Raw genomic sequence first — 22,678 nt, forward strand, 5'->3', positions numbered from 1 at the left:
TCCCAGAAGTGGATGTCGACTGGTGTAAAAGCGGCATTTGGGGTTCTCGTTGGTAGCAAAAAGATGCAGTGGTGGTGTTCCCCAGTGGAACAAGATCTTGCCCACCTCATGCTCATCAAGCTCCCCTTCGTGGCAGCTGTCCTCTGTCCTGCAGAGTGAATCTGCTGGAGCGTTGTTGATGCCAGACACGTGTTCCACCCTCAGAGATATTTTGTGTTGAGTGAGCCAATGCCAGGGGGGTTTGAGCCTCTTGCAAGAGGGAAAGCGATTGTGTCCCTCCTTGTTTTCTGACGTAATACATGCTGGTTGATTTATGTGAATTTGTTTCTGAGAGCTGGATCACTTTCCATGGATGTACATGCCTTGTAAATGACTGCCCCAACCTTCCAGAGAGGTGTCTGTCGTGATGATGAAATCTGGAATAGGAGTGAGGAATGTTAATCAGTGAGAAATGTGATCTATTTGATCCCACAATAGTAAGGTTTCTACCATCCTTGGTGTGACATTTATAAAATCCTCGAAGGACTCTAAAGACTGAGTCCATTGTTGTTGAAGTTCCTCTTGGGAGTGGCCTCATTTTTAGAGGCGCCAAGGGCACTAGATTTATTGAAGAGATCATGCATAGGAGCGACTCAAACATTCTCACAGAACAAACTTTCTTTTTGAGACTTTTATCTAGATTGGATAACTTGTGCAGTCTTTCTTCCGAAAGATATGCCTTGTTTGTGACCGTATCGAGTTCTGCACCTATTGAAAACCATCTTGCGTGTTGGAATCGTAGATGACTTCTGAAAGTTCACGGTTAAACCCAGACTGTAAAACAAGGTCAGGCAGGCTAAAGTAGCTTGGGAGGCCTGTTGCAGTGTTCATGCTTTTAAAAGCCATTTGTCTAAGTAAGGGAAAATTTGGAAACCTTGCTTGCGAAGAGTGGCAGCGACTGGCGCAAGACACTTTGTGAACATCCTGGTAGCTGACTTCAACCCGAAAGGGAGAACTTTGATTTAGTGTAGCTGGTACCCATTACCAATTCAAAGGTACTTGCAATGCTTGGGGTAAATGGGTAAGTGAAAGTAAGCATCTCGGAGATCCAACGATGTCATGTAATCCCCACATTTGAGAAGATGAAGGATATCTGGGAGTGTTATCATACAAAAGGATTGCTCTGAGATCTAGAATGGGTCTCCACTCTCCTGACTTCTTTCTTACTAAGAAGAAATGAGAATAAAAACCTAGACCTCTCTGATGAGTGAGAATCTTTTCTATCGCATCCTTGGAGAGCACTTGAGATGCTTCCTGTTTTAGTAAGAGAAGAGATGGTGAGTGTATCTTTATTGGACGATGGTTCAGAGGTTTGTGCACAAACTCCAGCTTATGACCGGGAGCCACTCTATCGAACACCCACTTCTCCGATGTTATTTGTTTCCAATGATGCAGGTAATTTGAAGTATTTGCGCCCACATGGTTGGTCTGTGGGAATGAGAGTATTGCAGCCGGCACCCAATGAAAATCATTGCTTACGGTTGGCCTCCCTGCCTTGAGGGGGGAGGGGGTGGAGGGGCAGGGTGGGAGGGGGTCCTTTCTGCCACCTTGCTTGGAGTAGGCCACTGCAGCTGGCTGCCGATACGCCTGGTGGTAAGATGGTATGACTGAGTTTGGAGTTGATGCTGTCTATGGTGAACACCTCTGAATGATGAAAACTCCTTCCTCTGGCTCCATGAAAGGGCTGCGTTCTATATTGTAGTGTACCGAGGGAACAGGCAGTATCCATGTCAGTTTTGATAGCCAACAGAGCTTCATCTATGTGCTTGCTGAACAGGGTTTCACCATTGTAGGCCATATCTAGTATTTTTGACTGAACCTCAGGTCGAAATGAGGTAGCTTTCAGCCAACCCTGGCGACATAAGACGGCTGCACCGGCCAGCTGTCGAAATCCCATGGAAGCAATGTCAAAAAGCACAATCAATGACTTCCAAAGACGTGCGATCATCCTCTTGTAGTATCTTCTGAGCCTTTGGTTGTTTAACCTCAGGGGTGAGGTCGATGAAGCTACCCATAACGGACCACATCTGATGGTCATAACGTTTTAGGATCGCTAGAGTTTTAGCTGCTCGGGTGGTGATGGCTGACATTGAGGAAAACCTTTTCCCTATATTGACTAACTGCCTACCCTTTTTGTCTGGTGGAGCCGAGACAGGAATTGACAGATTTTTAGATCTCCATTGGGCAGTTTAAGAGACAACTGAATCTGCTTTTGGATGCCCCATTAGGCCGAAAAATAGTCAGTTGCCTTATATTTTGTATCCAGTCGAGGTGGTATTGGAGAGACTGTCAGTGGATTCTTCATTATCGTCAAGCCTTCATTCCAAATATAATCTATAATGGGGATAGCTCTTACTGACTTTCTTGCCAATTCGTTAAAATCATGCAGAAAGCGATCACAATGAGAGACAGATGATGGCAGATGGAAACCTGTAGCTGCCCTGTCCATCAAATTATGGAAACCCCCGATATCTTCAGGTGGCGAATCCGAGGGGGTGGGGCAGTGGTGGTGATGGCATAGGGTCTAAGTAATCATCCAACTCATCACTAGGTTGTTGTGAAGCAGTAATTTATCCCTCTTCTCTTTACTCTGGGGTGTCGTCCTTTCTAGGTGGTGCAGCTATTGTAGAGGCGGGGTGTGTTACTGGGGGAAGAGGACAGTTTCTTCGTGTAGCTAGTTGAGAAGGCTGTTATGGTTGATCTGGAACTGAAGTCCTGAAGCATGAACTGAAGATCACAAATAAGGGGAGCTGGTATTGGTACCAAACTGCGTGGTTGGTGATATTGTGATGGTTTCATATTCTTGCTGCTCATAGTCATCGTCTTGATATTTAATGTGGAGCTGTGATGGACGGTGCCCCCCTCCCCCCCAAATAGCCCTTCATCATCGGATTCTTCCCAATCCAAGAAGTGACTAGGTAATAAAGTTGACACCTTGCCAGGAGATGTTTCATTGGGATGAAGGATTTTTATCATAGTACGGAGATCAGGAGAGTCTGAACTGGTGGGAATCACAGTGTACTGTGAAGTCGTTTGTTTTAGCGTAGACTAAGATGTGGTTGTTGAGGGTACCACCGATGATGGTCTCGTTGACTTTGATGATGATATTTTTATCAACAATGGCTTTGTTGACAGAGGGACACTGGATGTGGCTGAAGACTTCATCGACAGGCCAGAGGGTGTCAGCAGCGGCAACACTTCATTTGTGGTGAAGTCAAATCCACTGTGACACCATCGTTGAGATCGGCATTTTGGTGGCCGTGGTCTATGTCACTGATGACGATGGTCTTGTTGACGAGATGGTGCTGACGGGAGACATGTGGTCATCGTCGATAGCAATGTCAACAATATAGTCGTCGTCCACTTAAGGTGAAGTGATACTTAACGTGACGTGGACGGCTCAGAGAAAGGAGAAGGATGGTGACTCTTCTTTTTGTGACGTGGTGAAGACAGTTGTGAGGAGGCTGACCTTGTGAGACTTTTATCCCTAGAAGAGTCTTTATGATGGGATTTACACGATTTTTGGTCTCCTCAGAACGCCCCTGGTCAGATGATCTTGACCTTTTCTGGGGCCTTGGGCAATGTCACTGTCCTCACCTCAAGTTCGGATTTTGCTTGAAGCCATAGTAGAAGTATGCCTTCTCTGTCCCTCAGAGTCTTAGCAGGGAAGATGCAACACATGATATAGCCTTTTTCTGCCACAGGTTTTACGAGGACAAAAATTTCATTTTTAGGAAGTATCACACATTTTTTGAAGGAAAAATAGCTTTTTCTCAGCAAAACTCAGGCAGACTCCCTTCACACAACATGCAGAGGAAAATCTGAGCGAAAGAGCCTCTCCTGGGAGTATTCTAGAGGGTTCTGTCGTCTGATGGTTATAGGTCAAAATTATGTTCTTTTTTCAAAAGGACATAGATAGACTGTAGGTTTGAGGATCATTAATATTACAGCCTATAATGATTCCTGCTTACTGTTTTTCTTAGGTACCGTGGGACTCCCACTTCGACGATGGGGAATGATTGAAGCATGTGAATCTATGAAAGATACAATACTGGATAATGGGATAATCCACAGCCACGCTCCACCCTTTTGCTATCATATCATTAGCAGCCTGTGAATATGAGATCAGATAACAGTTAAATACACAAATAAAATTAATAATATAATACAATTAAAAGTGAAGGGCTTGTTTTGTAGCGCAAAGAGAATCCTACTGCTGGCACCAGCTATAGCACAGTCTTTAAATCAGAACTCTTTAGGTGGAAAGAAGGGCTAGTGGATCACATGGAACCTTCTTAACCCTGACGACCTCAGACTCCATACATCGCCAGAATGGATTCCTTTTGCAAGGATGTCCATATATACTCAAATAGGTTATGTTAAACCTTGGGCAAGATTTGTGAAGAATCGGCTTAAGGCTAAATGCTAGAGAATAGCAACTGAGGTACAGATTACTTCAACACTGAAAAATTGACTTAACCCCTAGACACCAAGGTTTTTTTTTTTTTTTTCTTATTTGATTTTTTTTATATGTGGGGAGCAACCCCTTAGGCAAGGGTCGCTCCCCTAGGGAGCAAACTGTCTTTAGGCCCCTTCTGCCCCCCTTGGGGGCAGATCTGCCTATTTTTATTATGCCAATAGACACTAGGGACTTTTATTTTTTTCCGTCAATTTCACGCAAGGGGTGCGACCCCTTAGGTAAAGGTCACTCCCCTGGGGGCAAATTTATTTTAGGCCATTTCTGCCCCCTTGGGGGCAGATCAGCCTCTTTTTATTAGGCCGATCTGACCCCCAGAAGGGCAGAAACCCCTAGGCCCGGGGATTTCTTTTGCACCAATTTCACGCAAGGGGAGCGACCCCTTAGTCAAGGGTTGCTCCCCTTAGGGGGCAGATCAGCCTATTTCTATTAGAATGGTAGAATCCACTTAGGCACCAGGGAATGGTGTGTGTGTGTGTTTTGTTTGGGGGGCAGCCCCTTGGGCAAGGGTTGCTCCCCACGGGGGCACATTACTGTTAGCCAGATTGGCCTATTTTTGGAAGGCCCATCCGTTCCCAAGGGGACAGAAAGCCCACCAGGGAAGAATTTATTTTCCAAAATAAGAGGGTGGGGGTATGGCCATACCCCCACCCCCACCCCAACTAAATGGCCAAAGTTATTCTACCCACCAGTGGGCAGATGGAGCAATTACCCCCATACCCCGGGCAGGAGAGAAAGTTTACTAGATGCCAGGGAATTAATGGTTATACCTCCACAACAACTGAAGGGGTTAACAGTCCTTCAGCTCTCCCCCCGAACACTAAAACATCTTATCCCACAGAAACAAGAGGGCATTTGATTATTTTGGGTTTTGGTTTTATATTTGGGCCATGAGAGCTTGGCTAACTCTCAAAATCGTACTACCTGGAACAGACTTTGGGACGCTGCCATGTAGAAAAATCCACAAGACCTAGGCACATCTGAAAACTAAGCATTTGGGTGAATCCAAGGTGGTGTGCTTCACATGCACCTGCACCATTTTTTTACCCACAATGTCCTGCAAATCTCCAACTTTTCCACATTTTTGTGATGGAACCTTCCAGAATCTGCAGGAATCCACAAAATTCCTACCAGCCAGCAATGTCTCATCTATACCGATAAAAATTATGCCCCACTTGTCAGCCTAAAAATGTTTTTTTTTCAAACTGCCCTTTTGGACCTGCTTTGGTTTCCGACAATTTCAACATGTTTTTGCCTCTTCCCTGTCACAGGCGCTTGGGCCCACCTACACAAGTGAGGTATCATCTTTACCAGGAGACAGAGGGGAACGTTGTAGGAAATTTGTCCTGGTTCGGTGATCCCACAAAGGAAATGTGTGAAAAATTTGATTTTTTAGCTAAATTAGAGGTTTGCTGAAGATTGAGGGTAAGAAAACACTGGGGGATCCACGCAAGTCACTGCTCCCTGGACTCCCTCAGGTGTCTAGAATTCAGAAATGTCTGGGTTTGGTAGGTTTCCCGGTATGGCTGCTGAGCACAGAACCATCCCCCTGCAAAAACAGGTAGGTTTGTATTTGGTAATTTTGATGTGTCCAGATAGTGATTTGGGCTTTTCCTTTCACAGGCACTAGGCCTACCCACACAAGTGAGGTACCATCTATTTTTAATCGGGAGACTTGGGGGAAAGCTGGGTGGAAGGAAATTTGTGGCTCCTCTCAGATTCCAGAACTTTCTGTCACCGAAATGTGAGGAAAAAGTGTTTTCTGGGCCAAACTGTGAGGTTTCCAAAGGATTCTGGGTTACAGAACCTGATGAGAGCCCCACAAGTCATCCCATCTTGGATTCCCCTAGGTGTCTAGTTTTCAGAAATGTACAGGTTTGGTAAGTTTGCCTAGATGCCGGCTGAGCTAGAGGCCAAAATCCACAGCTAGACACTTGCCAAAAAACACGTCAGCTTCCAATGTAAAAATGTGATGTGCCCATGTTGCGTTTCCTCCCTGCGGGCGTTAAGCCTGCCCACGCAAGTGAGGTACCATTTTTATCGGGAGACTTGGGGGAAAGCAGAATAGCAGAACAAGTATTCTTGCTCCTTTTCTTTCTCTACATTTTCTCCTTCCAAATGTAAGAGAGTGTGTGCAAAAGAAATGCCCTGTAATTCAAATGCTAGTATGGGGACCACAGAATTCAGAGATGTGCAAATAACCACTGCTTCTCAACACCTTATCTTGTGCCCATTTTGGAAATAAAAAGGTTTTCTTGATACCTATTTTTCACTCTTTATATTTCACCAAATTAATTGCTGTATACCCGGTATAGAATGAAATCCCATCGCAAAGTGTAGCTCATTTATTGGTTCTGGGTACCTAGGGTTCTTGATAAACCTACAAGCCCTATATATACCCACAGCCAGAAGAGTCCAGCAGATGTTATGGTATATTGCTTTTACAAATCTGACATCACAGGAAAAAGTTACAGAGAAAAACGTGGAGAAAAATGACTTTACAATTTTGTATACTTTTTTAGAAGAAAAGAATTACCGAAGGTAAGTAACTTGTTCTTCTGATGGATACACCACTACCTGTGGATTCCTCACCTTATGAATAGAGTCCCAAAGCAGCACCGCACTCGGAGGTGGGTGCCTGACCGGTCACACCAAGAAATCCTGCAACACAGAACGTGGAAAATGACCGTCCCTCCTTACTTCCAAATCCAAGCATTAATGCTGTGCGAAAGTGTAGAGGGAAGCCCAAGTTGCTGCCTTGCAAATATCCACCACTGGTACACCTCTGGCCAAGGCCGAAGTGGCAGACTTAGTCCTGGTGGAATGGGGTCTAACACCCTCAGGAGGAACCTTCTTTGCCAGTGAGTAACAGACCTTTATGCAAATAATGACCCACCTGGATATAGTTCTCTTATGGACAGCTTTGCCCTTCTTCTTGCTCACATATCCAACAAAGAGTTGGCCATCCAGACGAAATTCTTTTGTTCTTTCAATATAAAAACTCAGAGCTCTTCTCGGGTCAAGGCGATGAAGTCTAGACTGCCCCATATGGAAGGGAGTGACAACCTTAGATAGGAAAGCCACCCTGGTTCTCAACACCACCTAGGAAAGGGAGGTTTGACACTAAGAGCCTGGAGCTCACTCACACGCCTAGCAGATGTGATAGCTATAAGGAAGAATGATTTCAAGACTAACAGCCTCAATGAACAAGAAAGCACAGTGAATCCAACAAAAAAGGTAGAACCAAATTCAAATCCCACTGAGGCATGAGAACCAGAGTGGGAGGAAAATTGTTAGTAAGACCTCTCAAGAACCTGACAACTATAGGAGATTTAAACAAGGAAGGTTGATCAGGAAGCCACAGAAAGTCCGACAACGGCGATAAGTAACCTTTTACAGTCGCAACTTCACAACCCTTCTGTGCTAAAGAAAAGGCAAACAGCAAAACAGCAAATAAATGGCCTTTAAGGGATCAATTTGCCACTCTCCACACCAAGTAACAAATGTTGCCCATCTGTTGGCATAGACCATTTTGATGGAGTGTCGCCTGGCCGATTAAATAGCATCAAGCACTTCTGGAGGGAGAGAAAAAGAACTGAGATTGCCATGTTCAATCTCCAGGCATGTAGGTGCAGGCTCTGGAGGTGGGGGTGTAGAACCTGCCCTCGCAACTGCGAGAGGAAGTCTGCCCTGTGAGGGAGACAGAGCAGAGGGCACAATGAGAGTTGGAGAGGGTCTGAGTACCACACTGTTCTTGGCCAATCCGGAGCTATTAATATAACTTGGACCCGGTCCTGGCGAATCTTCCTCAGAACCAAAGGAATCAAGGGTATGGGGGAAATGCGTAAAGTAACTGGCCAAGACATCAGAAATGCATACCCTAATGCTCCTTGCACCGGATACTGGAGGCTGCAGAACAACGGGCAGTGCGCATGTTCACAAGTGGCAAACCATCTATCCGTGGACAACCCCACATCTGGAAGATGTGAAGAACCAGGTCTGGATGGAGACGCCACTCGTGATCGGCCGAGAAATGCCGACTGAGACTGTCCGCACGTACGTTGAGAACCCCGGCCAGATAGTTTACTACTATGCAAATGCGATGGTCCTGTGCTCAGGAACAGAGCCTCTCTGCAGAGAAGGTACGACCCTACTCCTCCCTGCTTGTTGATGTACCACATCACGGTAGTGTTGTCCGTCAGGACTTGAACTGACTGACTGTGAAGGGACATGAGGAAGGCCTTGAGAGCCAGGCGTACTGCCCAGAATTCTAACAGATTGATGTGAAACATCTGTTCCACTGGAGACCAAAGACCTATGATCTCCAGGTCCCCAAGATGAGCTCCCCACCCTAGAGTGGAAGCATCCGTTATGACCGTGGCCATAAGAGGTGGTAGACAAAAAGGCCTTCCTTGGGAAAGGTTGCCGCCCACAGCCCACCATCATAGATCCACTGCAGCGTCTCTGGAGATCGTTATGGACTCCTTGAGATCCCCTTTGTGTTGAAACCATTGCTTTCAGAGGCACCATTTGAGAGCCATCTTGTGCCAACGTGCATGGGTGACCAACAGAATGCAAGAAGTGAACAGACCGAACAGATGTAGTACCTTGAGGACTGGAACAACCGCTCCATTTTGAAGCACTGGAATCAACACCTGAATGTCCTAAATCCACTGAGGCGGAGGATAGGCCAGATTCAATGTCGTATTCAGTACTGTCCCTATGAACAGGAGGTGCTGAGAGGGTTCCAGGTGAGACTTGGGCCGTAAAGCCCAGGTTGAAAAACAACTGTGTTGTCATTTGCAGGTGATGCAGCACAAGCTCTGGGGACTTGGCTTTTATCAGCCAATCGTCCAGGTAAGGGAATAGATATTCAATTCCTTCTGATGTTTGCTGCAAACACCAACATCACCATCGTGAAGACTTGAGGTGCAGAAGTAAGACCAAAAGGAAGGACCGCAAACTGGTAGTGTTGTGACCCTACCACAAACCGGAGATACTTCCTGTGTGACTTTAGAATGGGGATTTGAAGATAAGCATCCTGCAAGTCGACAGACACCATCCAATCCTAGCCAGAAGCATCTGCGCTAAAGTCAGCATTTTGAATTTCTCCTGTTTAAGGAACCAATTCAAAATCCTTAGGTCCAGGATAGGCCTCAATCGACCATCCTTCTTGGGAATCAGGAAATATCTAGAATAGCAACCCTGACCCCTTTCCTGCTCTGGAACCAACTCCACTGCACCTTTTGATAAAAGAACTTGAACCTCCTGCTGCAGTGCCAGGAGATGATCTTCTGAACAAAACGAAGGATGGGGAGGGATGGTAGGGAGAAACTCCTGAAAAGGAAGGGCATAACCTTTCCCCACAATATTTAATACCCAAGAGTCTGATGTGACTAATTCCCACTCGTGGAGAAAATGAAATACCCTGCCCCCTACGGGAGAAGCATGACTTAAGATGGATTGAAAACTAGGGCTGCTTTCCTTGTTGTGTTGCCCCAGAGGATGAGGCAGGGTGCTGTTGGGTGGCTCGTTGTGTCCTAACCCTCCCCCACCCTCTAAAAGATCTAAAGGAAGGGTTGGCAGGCTGTTGAATGCTGGACTGAGTTCTTCCACAATAAGAGGATCCACGGCCAAACCTCCTAAATCTCCGAAAGGATCTGAAGGGATTAGATGCAGAAGCCTGTAGCCCCAAAGACCTTGCAGTGTGCCTGCTGTCTTTGAAACGTTCTAAAGGAGAGTCCGCCTCGGCCCCAAACAACATTTTGCCGTCAAACGGGAGGTCCAATAAAGTTGTCTGAATGCCCGTTGAAAACCCAGAAGACCTTAGCCACGCATGTCTCCTGGTGGCCAACGAAGTACCCATTGCCTTGGCCATTGAATCTGCTGTATCTAGACCAGACTGGATGATCTGTTCGGCCGCCACTTGGATGTCCAAAAGGAGCTCGTCAAACAGCCCCTGCATATCCTGAGGCAAGTTAGGCACCACAGCTCTAGCCGTGTCCATCAGGGCATGAACATATCTACCCAGGACACAGGTAGCATTGACTGATTTTAGGGCCATACTGCATGAAGAGAAAGTCTTTTTAGCTGCTTGCGCCCTCCTCTTGGACTCCCTGTCCGATGGAGTAGCATTAAACGAACCAGGTGCAGAATGAGCAGAACAAGAAGCTCTTAGGAGTCAGATGTTGGAATAAAAATCCTGGATCCCCAGGAGCAACCCTGTACCCCTCCTTGCTACAGTCCTAGACACAGCTGGTGACGTAACAGGCTTTCTCCAAACCTCCAAAATAGGCTCAGTAAGAGCATCATTGAAAGGGAGCAAGGAGTCCACCGATGTGGAGGAAGGATGCAATACCTCCGTCAAAATGTTTGTTTTTACTTCTGAAGATGGCAATGGAAGTTCCAAACAATCTGCAGCCTTCCTTATGACAGTGTGATAGGAAGCTGCCTCCTCCGTGAATTCACCCAGGGGAAAAAGATCCCACTTAGGGGAGGTATCCAGTCCACTAGCTGAATCCAGACCTTGAAACTCTCCCAAGGGCTCAGAATAATTGTCGCTGGTATTCTTGCTCTTCCAAGAGCCTCAATACTCTCCTCCTCGATCTCAGCCTGGCCTCCAACCTCGGCGTCGACAGAGTTAGCCGACGTCGACGACGCTGGCTTCAAGACAGATGGACGAGGCAAATGAGAAGGAAATAACCTCCGTCCCAACCGGGACCCATCCGGTGCCGGAGTTGGCGCCGCTGGCATCATTTGAAGCGACGTCATTGGTGCCGAACCAGCACCCTCAGCCTGACAGAAAGGCACAAGCGGAGCCGACTTGTATGGAAACGGTGAACCCAAGGAGAACGCTAATGGACCCATGGGACCAGCCGGTGCACCAGCAGGGGCCATAGCTTTATTAAAAATTCTGAACATCGTATTTAGTGAAAGAATGCAGAGAAGACCATGTTGCTATATTGCATAATGTCTGAATAGGAACACCCCTTAACAGGGCAGTGTGGCAATAGTGCCCTACTGGAACAGGCCTGAAAACCTTCAGGATGTTTCTTGCTTGCCAATTCATAGCAATATCTGTCACGCACAACCATCTGGAAACTCTACATTTCCTCAACACATTTCAAAGCTGGGTACCCTGAAACCTGATAAACAGGCTGTCACATTACTTAAAAGTGCCAGATAGTCATTGAAAGTCCTATGCCGGTCAAGTCTGTAGCAACTCTCCTTCACACTAGAATAAAGGGGTGGAAGCTTTAAAGATGCCATGGAATTCACCTGCAATATATGATATTTCGAGTGAATGCTAGGGCAAAACTAGTTTTCCATGTTAAAAATGTCTGTTAGTTATACATGAGCTTAAAAGGCTATCCTTATCAGGAAGGTCAAAAGTAGATTAAAATGTGTAGGAAAGTACCTTCTTTCTTGGCATGTTACCCCCAATTTCTGCCTGTTTGTCAGTGTGTTTTTACTGTCTCCCTGGGATCCTGCTAGTCAGGACCCCAGTGCTCATAGTTTGTGGCCTATATGTTGTCAGTATGCTTGACTGTGTCATTAGAGTTCTGATAACCAGAACTCCAGTGCTTTTGCTTTCTCTGTGTACCACATTTGTCACTATAGTTTAGTGACTCCATATTCCAATTCTAATTGGCACACTGTGCCCCTCTTATAAGTCCCTACTATATGGTACCTAGGTACCCAGGGCATTGGGGTTCCAGCAGATCCTTATGGGCTGCAGCATTTCTTTTGCCACTCATAAGGAGCTCACACAGACCTTTCTTCAGGACTGCCACTGCACTATTTTCAATAAAGCCTTTTTAGAAAAGATATTAGCATGTCTGAGTCATTTTTTAAAAGAAACATTTTTCAGGTCACAAACTGCAAGCACAGAACCAGCCATAAATGGTCTCTGCACTCTAGCTCGGACTGCTATAAATAAATATGCTGTATTTTTTACTATGTTGCTGGGGGCTGCCCTGCTCCCTGAAGCCCTCTACAACATTAAAACAAATGGTTGGAGATGCCTCTGCCACTTTTAGGGACACCTCAAGGATCCAAAAATTATTTATTAAAAAAAAGCCTTTGCAGGGCCTTATGGGTGCTTCTCAATTGAGAAGCAATCATTAGTAAATGAGCTGCACCTGACCTAATCCTATAATGAAAAAAGAATATTGTTTTTTCTTTTTTACTAAGTCTTTTTAACTACTTTTTTCACTTTTCTAAGTCTTTCTCTATAAGTCTACACCAGCTAGTGTCCCTGCCTTGCTATCCCTGCAAGAGCCAATCAGACCCGGCTTGAGAAATGCTGGCCTGAAAACTCCTTCATCGCTGCTGCTTTCTTTCTTACTGTCTGGGAGAAAATGCCTAAGGGCCTCAGCTGGAAACCCTGACTCTGAAAGAACACTTCCTGCTCTCAGCCTGATGACTAATCATGATGTGAACAGCTGTGATGCATCAGATGAAAGCAGTCAGCAGTAGACAGCAGGAGGTTGAAGCGGAGACTCAGTCTACCAGAAATAGGTTTCTGTTTCACTGAAAGACCATTCTTTGCTCTCCCCCAGCTGGCAGACCTTGCATACCATGATGGGTGGGTCTATGGGGGCTAAGACTGGGGATGGGGCAGGAAGCCTTCTCTACAAGATCCCCCTTGTCTCAGCATGAGACAACCAGCATGCAGAGGTCCTTTAAGTGAAGCAGAACCCAATGCTGTGGGTCATTGGGCTTTGCGTCCCATGATCTTGCAGGCCTCCCTCACATCCCTCAGGCACCTGCCTTTCAATTAGGACAATACAGATTTGAACATGACCTATAATCTCTATACACATCATATAGGGATCCCAGTAACTCCTTTCCATAATGTAAACATATGGCATAACAGCAGGCAAGGGGTTAAGAAGCTTAGGCACCACAGCTGCCTGGCACAATCAGGAACTACCAGAATCACTGGACCTTGGAACATTTTGAGATTTTGATTTAATCTTGGGAGTAAAAGAATCAATGGAAAGGCACAATGCAAGTAATAAGACCAGTAAAGATCTAGGGCTCTCCCTAGAAAATCTCTGATAAAAGATGCTGCCTCTGGCAATACAAGGAACATTTCATATTGGAGTTTGTCACAAAAACATATATCTCAGGAAAGTTTCACACGGCAAAGACTTGAGCCATCACCTCTGAGCCAACGCCTACTAGTAATTTTTGTTAAAGAAGTCTTCTGAGGAAGTCAGCAGTTTGATTTGCTTTCCTTGCTGGAAGAGCTGCTGACAGTCTTACTCCTTTGTCTATAACCCGATCCCAGAGCTCTCTGGTCTTCTGACAAAGGGGAACAGAGCCCACTGCCAATTACTTGTTCAAATAGTGCATGACAGTTGCATTGTCAGTTAACTCTTGCATCTGCTTCAACTGAATGTGGCGGACAACAACCTTCATTGGCAACTTCACTGCTGTGAATTCTAGAAGATTGATATGCAGGAGAGGCTCACTGCTGGTCCACAGAACACTGAAAGTTAAATTCCTTATATGTGGTCCAAAACTGTGCATATAAGCATCATTTTCCAGGGTAAGCTTGTGATATGGGCTCTGTGGGGGGTCTTCTTTAAGAATCATTCACCACTTCATGGACTCCTTGAAGTCCTCTGCCACCTGCAGAGATGAAGTGACCATCGGGAAGGTCAATTTAGGAAGAGGTTTGAGCACAGGAATGCATGATGAAGAACAAAAACTGCTATTTGACCTATTCCATGGAGGGAAAAGGACAGGAAGTGTCCTCATTGTATGTCTTACAATGAGAGCAGCTCCAAGACTAGATAAAGGTTTGGACCATGGGATTTGAACATTCCTCAAAGAGTTGCCATCATCAATTTGCCTTCCCTCTTGCACCTGAACTTGGGGTTTATCTAGGCTCAGAGGGCACACAAAGAGGTGCCATGGCTCCAATGATCTCTGCATGATGGTCTGTTATGGACAGCGGGCCATGCAGGGCTTAAACCCGAAAACATTGAAGATTAAGCAATTTTACTGTATTTTAAAAATGTGCGGTAAGGGTGAGTAATGTTTAATCAAGAATAATCCTCACTTCCTGACACAAAATTTGAATTTTTTGTAGCTACTGAGACAGCAATAATCAGTTCTATCAGGAAAACAGATGCAGATTATCGCACTAGGCCATCCAGCAAAAGTGTAAGGATGGATTTTAAATTCACGTTCATTAATGGATTAACATGAAGGCACAACAATGTATTGTTCAAATATAATTTGCAACATAAACATACTTACTGTGACAAAAGACTGGGTAAAACAACAGATGAGTGATTGTAGCTAAAGTCCCCACGGGAAATTCCTACAACATAAATACAACCAATCATTTTAGTCTTAAGTTTTCAAGCTGCAATGTTTCATTCATTTTAAGTAGGAATATTTTATTTATGACTACCTTTTCCCCATAAATGGAAACACAGTATTCCATTAGGCTTTTTACATCTGTCCAAAACAACCTACCACTTTAAAATCCTCTACTTATCTACGACAAATGCAGCGTTATTAAGGTGGCAGCAATTCATATTATAGCAAGTCAAACAAGTAGATTAGAAGAAACAAGGGCAGCGGAAATAAGCTGAGACAAAAACTGACAAAGTCAATGAGTCAGGCTTTTGTTAAAATTAGTGAAAGCATAAATGTGTGAAACAGTTAAGCATGAACCACTTTTGCTAATAGGTCTCAGCTACTGACAGTTTTAGCTGTATGTTGGCAAGACCTATTGTTTACATAATCCTAGTGTGAGTTTTGGGTTAGCCCACTGCTCACAATTGGATAGCTTTGTTGTCTATCACGTTTCCTTGTTCTGATTCAATGAAGTTACTCCCTCTTCTTGTGTTAAACCACCCAGGTACACTGTTTGTTGCGTCTAAGCCTGACCGAATGACACACATGGCCAGCATATGGCAAGGTGGTCCTGCTGGCATGATCTTTGCAACCATGCCACATAATGTAAGGAAGTATCCATCCATCAAACAGCTAGCATTTACTGACCAAAGGGCGACACTGAATGAAGAGAACACTTGTTTCCCAAATTCTTCAACTGTCCGTAACTCTGTATTTGGAAGAAGGGTGCGTTGGGGGTCATCGGAATAAGTTTGCGTTGATCCTGCAGGTGGAAGCCCGAACTACCAGGCTCTCCGTAATAGGGTGTTGAGTCAAAACAGCTGCGTCACCCAGCGGAGGATTGTGACATCATGTCTGTCTGTTTACAGGCTCAGTGTGAAATATTCATAACATGGCTCCCTTAAAAGACTCAATCTGTTGTGACACTGCCAAAGGCCCCTGGAAATTAGGGATGTTATCAGGATACCCTCCATTTTGGGGGGGGGGCAGGATTGGGGGTACTTTAATGTCCTTCGCCTGCTTATGATTCTTTTGAAACTTTGACTTACCTGAAGACTTGGACCAGGACAAACATGTCATGGGATCAGCTGAGCTCCTGGACTTCGAGCAGAAACAGGACAAACACAACTTGCCGTTTTCAGAGACATACAGAATAACCTAGCAAACATTCTGTCCATCGTCATACTTGTCTTCCAATGGCACAAGCATCCATGACAAAACAATCTTGTAAGGAAATGCCTCCTTGTCATGGTTACCCCCTAACTTTTTGCCTTTGCTGATGCTAAGTTATGATTTGAAAGTGTGCTGGGTCCCTGCTAACCAGGCCCCAGCACCAGTTTTCTTTCCCTAAACTGTACCTTTGTCTCCACAACTGGCACAACTCTGGCACTCAGATAAGTCTCTTGTAACTGGTACCCCTGGTATCAAGGGCCCTGATGCCAGGAAAGGTCTCTAAGGGATGCAGCATGTCTTATGCCACCTTGGGGACCCCTCACTCAGCACATGCATACTGCCTAACAGCTTGTGTGTGCTGGTGGGGAGAAAATGACTGAGTCGGCATGGCACTCCCCTCAGAGTGCCATACCAACCTCACACTGCCTGTGACATAGGTAAGTCACCCCTCTAGCAGACCTTACAACCCTAAGGCAGGGTGCATTATACCACAGGTGAGGGCATATGCGCATGAGCACTATGCCCCTACAGTGTCTAAGCAAAACCTTAAGACAGTGTAAGTGCAGGGTAGCCATAAGAATATATGGCCTGGGAGTTTGTCAAACACGGACTCCACAGTTCCATAATGGCTACACTGAAAACTGGGATGTTTGGTATCAAACTTCTCAGCACAATAAATGCACACTGATGCCAGTGTGCAATATATTGTAACATACACCCAGAGGGCATCTTAGAGATGCCCCCTGAATACTTACCCGCCTTCTAGTGTAGGCTGACCAGTTTTTGCCAGCCTGCCACACACCAGACATGTTGCTGGCCACATGGGGAGAGTGCCTTTGTCACTCTGTGGCCAGGAACAAAGCCTGCACTGGGTGGAGGTGCTTCTCACCTCCCCCTGCAGGAACTGTAACAAAGGCTCAACCCTTTTGTTACAGCGCCCCAGGGCATCTCAGCTAGTGGAGATGCCCGCACCTCCGGCCATTGTCCCCACTTTTGGCAGCAAGGCTGGAGGAGATAATGAGAAAAACAAGGAGGAGTCACCCACCAGTCAGGACAGCCCCTAAGGTGTCCTGAGCCTAGGTGACGCCTGCCTTGAGAAAGCCTCCATCTTGAGTTTGGAGGATTCCCCCAATAGGATTAGGGATGTGCCCCCCTCCACACAGGGAGGAGGCACAAAGAGGGTGTAGCCACCCTCAAGGAGAGTAGCCATTGGCTACTGCCCTCCCAGACCTAAACACACCCCTAAGTGCAGTATTTAGGGGCTCCCCAGATCCCAGGAAATCAGATTCCTGCAACCTGAAGAAAGAAGGACTGCTGACCTACAAGCCTGCAGAGAGGAAGGAGGAAGACGACAACTGCTTTGGCCCCAGCCCTACCGGCCTGTCTCCAACTTCGAAAACCTGCTCCAGCGACGCATCCGAGAGGGACCAGCAACCTCCAAAGCCTCAGAGGACTGCCCTGGACTACAGGACTAAGAAACTCCCATGAACAGCGGCCCTGTTCAAAACCAGCTACTTCTTTGCAACAAAGAAGCAACTTCCAAAGACTTCACGTTTCCCGCCGGAAGCGTGAGACTCTACACTCTGCACCAGACGCCCCCGGCTCAACCTGCAGAAAACCAACACCACAGGGAGGACTCCCTGGCGACTGCAAGCCTGTGAGTAACCAGAGACGACCATCCCTGAGCCCCCACAGTGAAGCCTGCAGAGAGAATCCACAGGCTCCCCCTGACGCGACTGCCTGTAACAAGGGACCCGATGCCTGGAACCAAAACTGCACCCGCAGCCCCCAGGACCTGAAGGAACCGAACTTCGACGCAGGAGTGACCCCTAGCGACCCTCCGCCTAACCCAGGTGGTGGCTGTCCCAAGAAGCCACCCCTGTGCCTGCCTGCACCGCTAGAGTGACCCCCAGGTCCCTCCATTGACACCTATAGAAAACCCGACAGCTGCTTTGCACACTGCACCTGGCTGCCCCTGTGCCGCTGAGGGTGTTTTGTGTGCCTACTTGTGTCCCCCCCAGTGCTCTACAAAACCCTCCTGGTCTGCCTCCCGAGGACGCAGGTACTTACCTACTGGCAGACTAGAAACGGAGCACCCCTGTTCTCCATAGGCACCTATGTGTTTTGGGCACCTCTTTGACCTCTGCACCTGACCGGCCCTGAGCTGCTGGTGTGGTATCTTTGGGGTTGCCTTGAACCCCCAACGGTGGGCTGCCTATACCCCAGGACTGAGACTTGTAAGTGTTTTACTTACCTCCCAAACTAACCTTTACTTACCTCCCCCAGGAACTGTTGATTTTTGCACCACTTTGAAAATAGCTTATTGCCATTTTTACAAAGACTGTACATGATATTGTTTTCATTCAAAGTTCCTAAAGTATCTAAGTGAAGTACCTTACATTTAAAGTATTTGATGTAAATCTTGAATCTGTGGTTCTTAAAATAAACTAAGAAAATCTATTTTTCAATATAAAAACCTATTGGCCTGGAGTACGTCTTTGAGTGTGTGTTCCTCATTTATTGCCTGTGTGTGTACAACAAATGCTTAACACTACCCTCTGATAAGCCTACTGCTCGACCAGCCTACCACAAAATAGAGCATTAGAATTATCTAATCTTGCCACTATCTTACCTCGAAGGGGAACTCTTGGACTCTGTGCACACTATTTCTTACTTTGAAATAGTATATACAGAGCCAACTTCCTACAAATCTGAAATTACATTTGTAGCTCCTGGGACATACAGTGCATTGTAGGCATATAACTCTATTGACAACCTGCAATCTTTACAGAAGCCTTGTATATCCCCATAGTGGTCTACAACTACTTTGGCACAGGCTTGTGGTCACTTCTCAGTATGCATTTCCTATCCCACACATCTTAAAATGTCCTAACCCTCATACACAAGCCAAGATTTTTTTTTCAATAACCAAATATTTTCCACCTCTGGAGAAAGTGAATTTGATGACGGATTAAATTTTACACTTCTTCCAGTTCCACTATCGGGATAATACAGCTGCTAATCTTTTTCCACTTGCATACATGGTTATTACACTTCATCACTGGGGTCTAAAGCCTGCAAGGCAATGACTGACTTCACACTCTGGAAAGCCTTTCACGTTCAGAGTCCCACTTGAATTTGTCTCCTTTTCTCATCAACTATGCCATGGGCTCAGTGACAGTAGCACAATTTGGTCAAAATAATAATTAGTACTCAACTAGGCCTAAAAACAAATACCTCAGCTTTTTTATTGAGTATAGGACCTTCCAATGCAGTTTACTCAAGTACCTACTCAGGTTTTAATCCTTCTTTACTTTTGACATGTCCAAGCTAAAGTAATGTTCCGCAAATCTGCATTAAGAATGGTCCATTAATAGTCTACTGTTTTCCAAGTTAATAACTTCCTTTACTTTTGCATCCTGTTCCTGATTTGCTTTCCCTATTGTAAGAATGTCAAGTTGAACATAAAAACTAAATCTGTCACCCTTTCAAACATTTAATGCATGAGAACTTATAACACGGTGAATGCCAGTCCAAATGGCATTTGTAGTAATTGAAAATAATCATAAACCTCATAAGTAATTTTATTTTCTTCAGTAGTATCTGATGCTTCTGCAGCTGTATCTGATGATAAGCTACTCATAACTCACATGTAGTAAACCAGCATGTTTCCTTGATAAATGTCACCATTCTGGACATATTTGGTAATAGCAAAGCATTCCCATCTTTGTTCTCATAAATTTTCCCACTATCATAAACACAGTATACGAAAGTGGGGTGTTGGTTGCTTGTGGTGTGAACCCTGGTCAAGCAGCAACCCCTGGTCATTATGAGACAAGCAAAGCCCTAATTAGCCGTGCTCAACCCATGGTATTTTGGCACAGAGCTGTCAGGCTTAACTTAGATTAAATTGTATTTCACATCGTCTGCATCTCAGTCTCCTGTTTCTATTTCACCTACATACAGATTCTATGTGGAAAAGAAGCAACCTTCCAAAATAGCATGAGAAATGCTAAGGTCCCCAGCACTACCTAGACTAAAGGAGGAAACACTGTGCATGCATAAAGTACAAGTTGCTTACCTTCGGTAAGGATATATCTGGTAGAGACATATTCTAGTTGCAGATTCCTTACCTTAGAATTTCCCCCAGGCATCAGACTGGATCAGATTTTTCTTCCAGCAATACCCTTGCGCGTCGCTAGGCGGCATCAGTTGACTCCATGATGACGTCAGGAGTAGTACATAGATGGCGCCTCAACGCAATTAAGTCCGTTTTTTTTCACGACATTCCACGCCAAAGCGCAGAGCCGCGAAGAACACTAAAATTAGTGCGCCAGAGCTAAGGCCCTGAATGGGGAAGCTCTGTCCCTAGAAATCAGTTTGCAAGCGGGTAGGATGGGTGGGTCGATAAGGAATCTGCAACTACTAGTTATATCATTACTGAAGGTAAGTAACTTGTACATCTGATAAAGACGTCTAGTTGCAGATTCCTTACCTCAGAATAGATACCCAAGCAATGCAATCCTCGGAGGTGGCCTGCGACTCAAGATCATCCAAGAAAGTCCTGCAGGACCGAACAACCGAAGTAGGACCTGACTGTCCAGGCAGTAATGTTTAGTAAACGTGTGCAAGGATGACCACATTGCTGCCTGGCAGATATCCAGGACAGGAACTCCGCATGCTAACGCTGTGGAGCAGCAGTTGCTCTGGTGGAATGAGCACATATGCCAAAGTGTAGCAAATTTTGATGCAATGAAGGACCCATCGCGAAATTTGCACCCATTTGCACTGCCTTCTATATCTTCACACCCACATATCCAACAAAGAGTTGATTGTCCAACTGGAAATCCTTAGTATGATTGAGATAGAACACCAACGCTCTTTTTGGATCCAGGCTGTGGAGTCTCTCCTCTTCATGAGAAGGTTATGGAGGTGCGTAAAAAGTAGGAAAAGTGATGGACTGACCTACATGAAAAGGTGTATCGACTTTGGGAAGGAATACTACCACTTTGTCAGAGTGCACAGACAAAAATTGGGGCTTAGAAGAGAGAGCCTGAAGCACACTCACTCTGCGAACAGAAGTGATGGCCACAAGAAAAGCAGTTTTGAAATTAAGGAGCCGTACGGGACAATTGTGCAATGGCTCAAAGGGAGCACACATTAAGTAAGGACAAGATTGAGGTCCCGCTGTGGCATGATAAACTGAGTGGGAGGAAATAAATGGGAGACCCTTAAGGAACCTACTAACAATAGGAGACTTAAAGAGTGAAGGCTGATCAGGTAACCGAAGAGAAGCTGAGATAGCCGATAAATAGGCTTTAAGGGTTCCCAAAGCAGAGCCCTGCTGGGCCAAAGAAAGAATGAACAAAACAGAAAGAGGGCCAGAGAGGGGATCAACAGATTTGTTGGTACACCATGCCACAAATTTATGCCAATGACAGGCGTATACCGTTTTGGAGGAGGGACGCCTGGCTGCTAAGATTACATCACAGACTTCGTGTGGAAGGTCAAACGCCGTCAACTGCCTCCGCTCATTCGCCACGTATGAAGGCGGAGATTGGACAGGATCAGGTGGAGAACAGTCCCCTTTTGCTACAACAAAAGATCCTCTCGAAGGGGCAGTCTGAGTGGAGGATCGGTGGCCATGCTCAGTAGCCCTGGGTACCATACTCTCCATGCCCAGTCCGGAGCCACCAACATTACTTGGGCCCATCGTTATTGATATTCTTGAAAACTCTTGACAGCAGTGGTGTAGGTGTGAAGGCGTAAAGAGGTCGGAGGTTCACTCGAGAGGAAGAGAGTCGCTGAGCGAGTACCACCTTGAAAACTCCAACGCGCAAAACAAACAAGTTACTTACCTTCGGTAACGCTTTTTCTGGTGGATACAGTAGCTACCTGTGGATTCCTCACCTTATGAATTCTCCCAACGCGCCAGCATTAGACGGAAATGTTTTCCTAGCTCTCCACGTAGACATCAAAATGACTTGTCTCCGCACACGACCCCATCTGACATCACCGTGGCAATAAGAGGTCCTCGCTGGCATGCTGACGACAGTTTCACCCTTTTTTACGTGCCTTTGAGGCGAACAGGTGAAAACTGATCTCACGATAGCACACATATACATAGATATACCCATATGGATACAGAACAAGCAAAATATTTATTTATATACAAATTAATCAAAACATATATACAGTTATAATAAATAAGCTTTGGTATGACCAGATAGGCAACGGGAAGGCGGGTGGGACTGTGAGGAATCCACAGGTAACTTGTGTATCCACCAGAAAAAGCATTACCGAAGGTAAGTAACTTCTGATGGATACAACTACCTGTGGATTCCTCACCTTATGAATAGAGTCCCAAAGGAGTAGCGCACTCAGAGGTGGGTGCCTGACTAGTCACACCAAGAAGGCCTGCATCACAGAACGTGCAAAATGGCTGTCCCTCCTGACTTCCGAATCCAAGCAATAGTGCTTCACAAAAGTATGGAGGGAAGCCCAAGTTGCTGCTTTACAAATATCTACCACATGAACACCTCTAGCCAAAGCGGAAGTGGCGGACTTAGTCCTGGTAGAATGAGCTCTAATACCCTTAGGAGGAATCTTCTA

General features: G+C 45.7%; 1 protein-coding gene across 1 annotated transcript in view; it reads right to left on the reverse strand.

Annotated features, from left to right (window-relative positions):
* Positions 1 to 22,678, reverse strand: part of LOC138259921 (uncharacterized) — a 676,397-nt gene that overhangs the window by 323,309 nt on the left and 330,410 nt on the right. Inside the window, exon 4 of the mRNA XM_069207908.1 lies at positions 14,789 to 14,852. Within this exon, the coding sequence (XP_069064009.1) occupies positions 14,789 to 14,852 (64 nt within the window). The remainder of the gene's footprint in view (positions 1 to 14,788; positions 14,853 to 22,678) is intronic.

This window comes from Pleurodeles waltl, chromosome 2_1 (assembly GCF_031143425.1).
Source record: "Pleurodeles waltl isolate 20211129_DDA chromosome 2_1, aPleWal1.hap1.20221129, whole genome shotgun sequence".
In the NCBI taxonomy this organism is placed as follows: Eukaryota; Metazoa; Chordata; class Amphibia; order Caudata; family Salamandridae; genus Pleurodeles; species Pleurodeles waltl.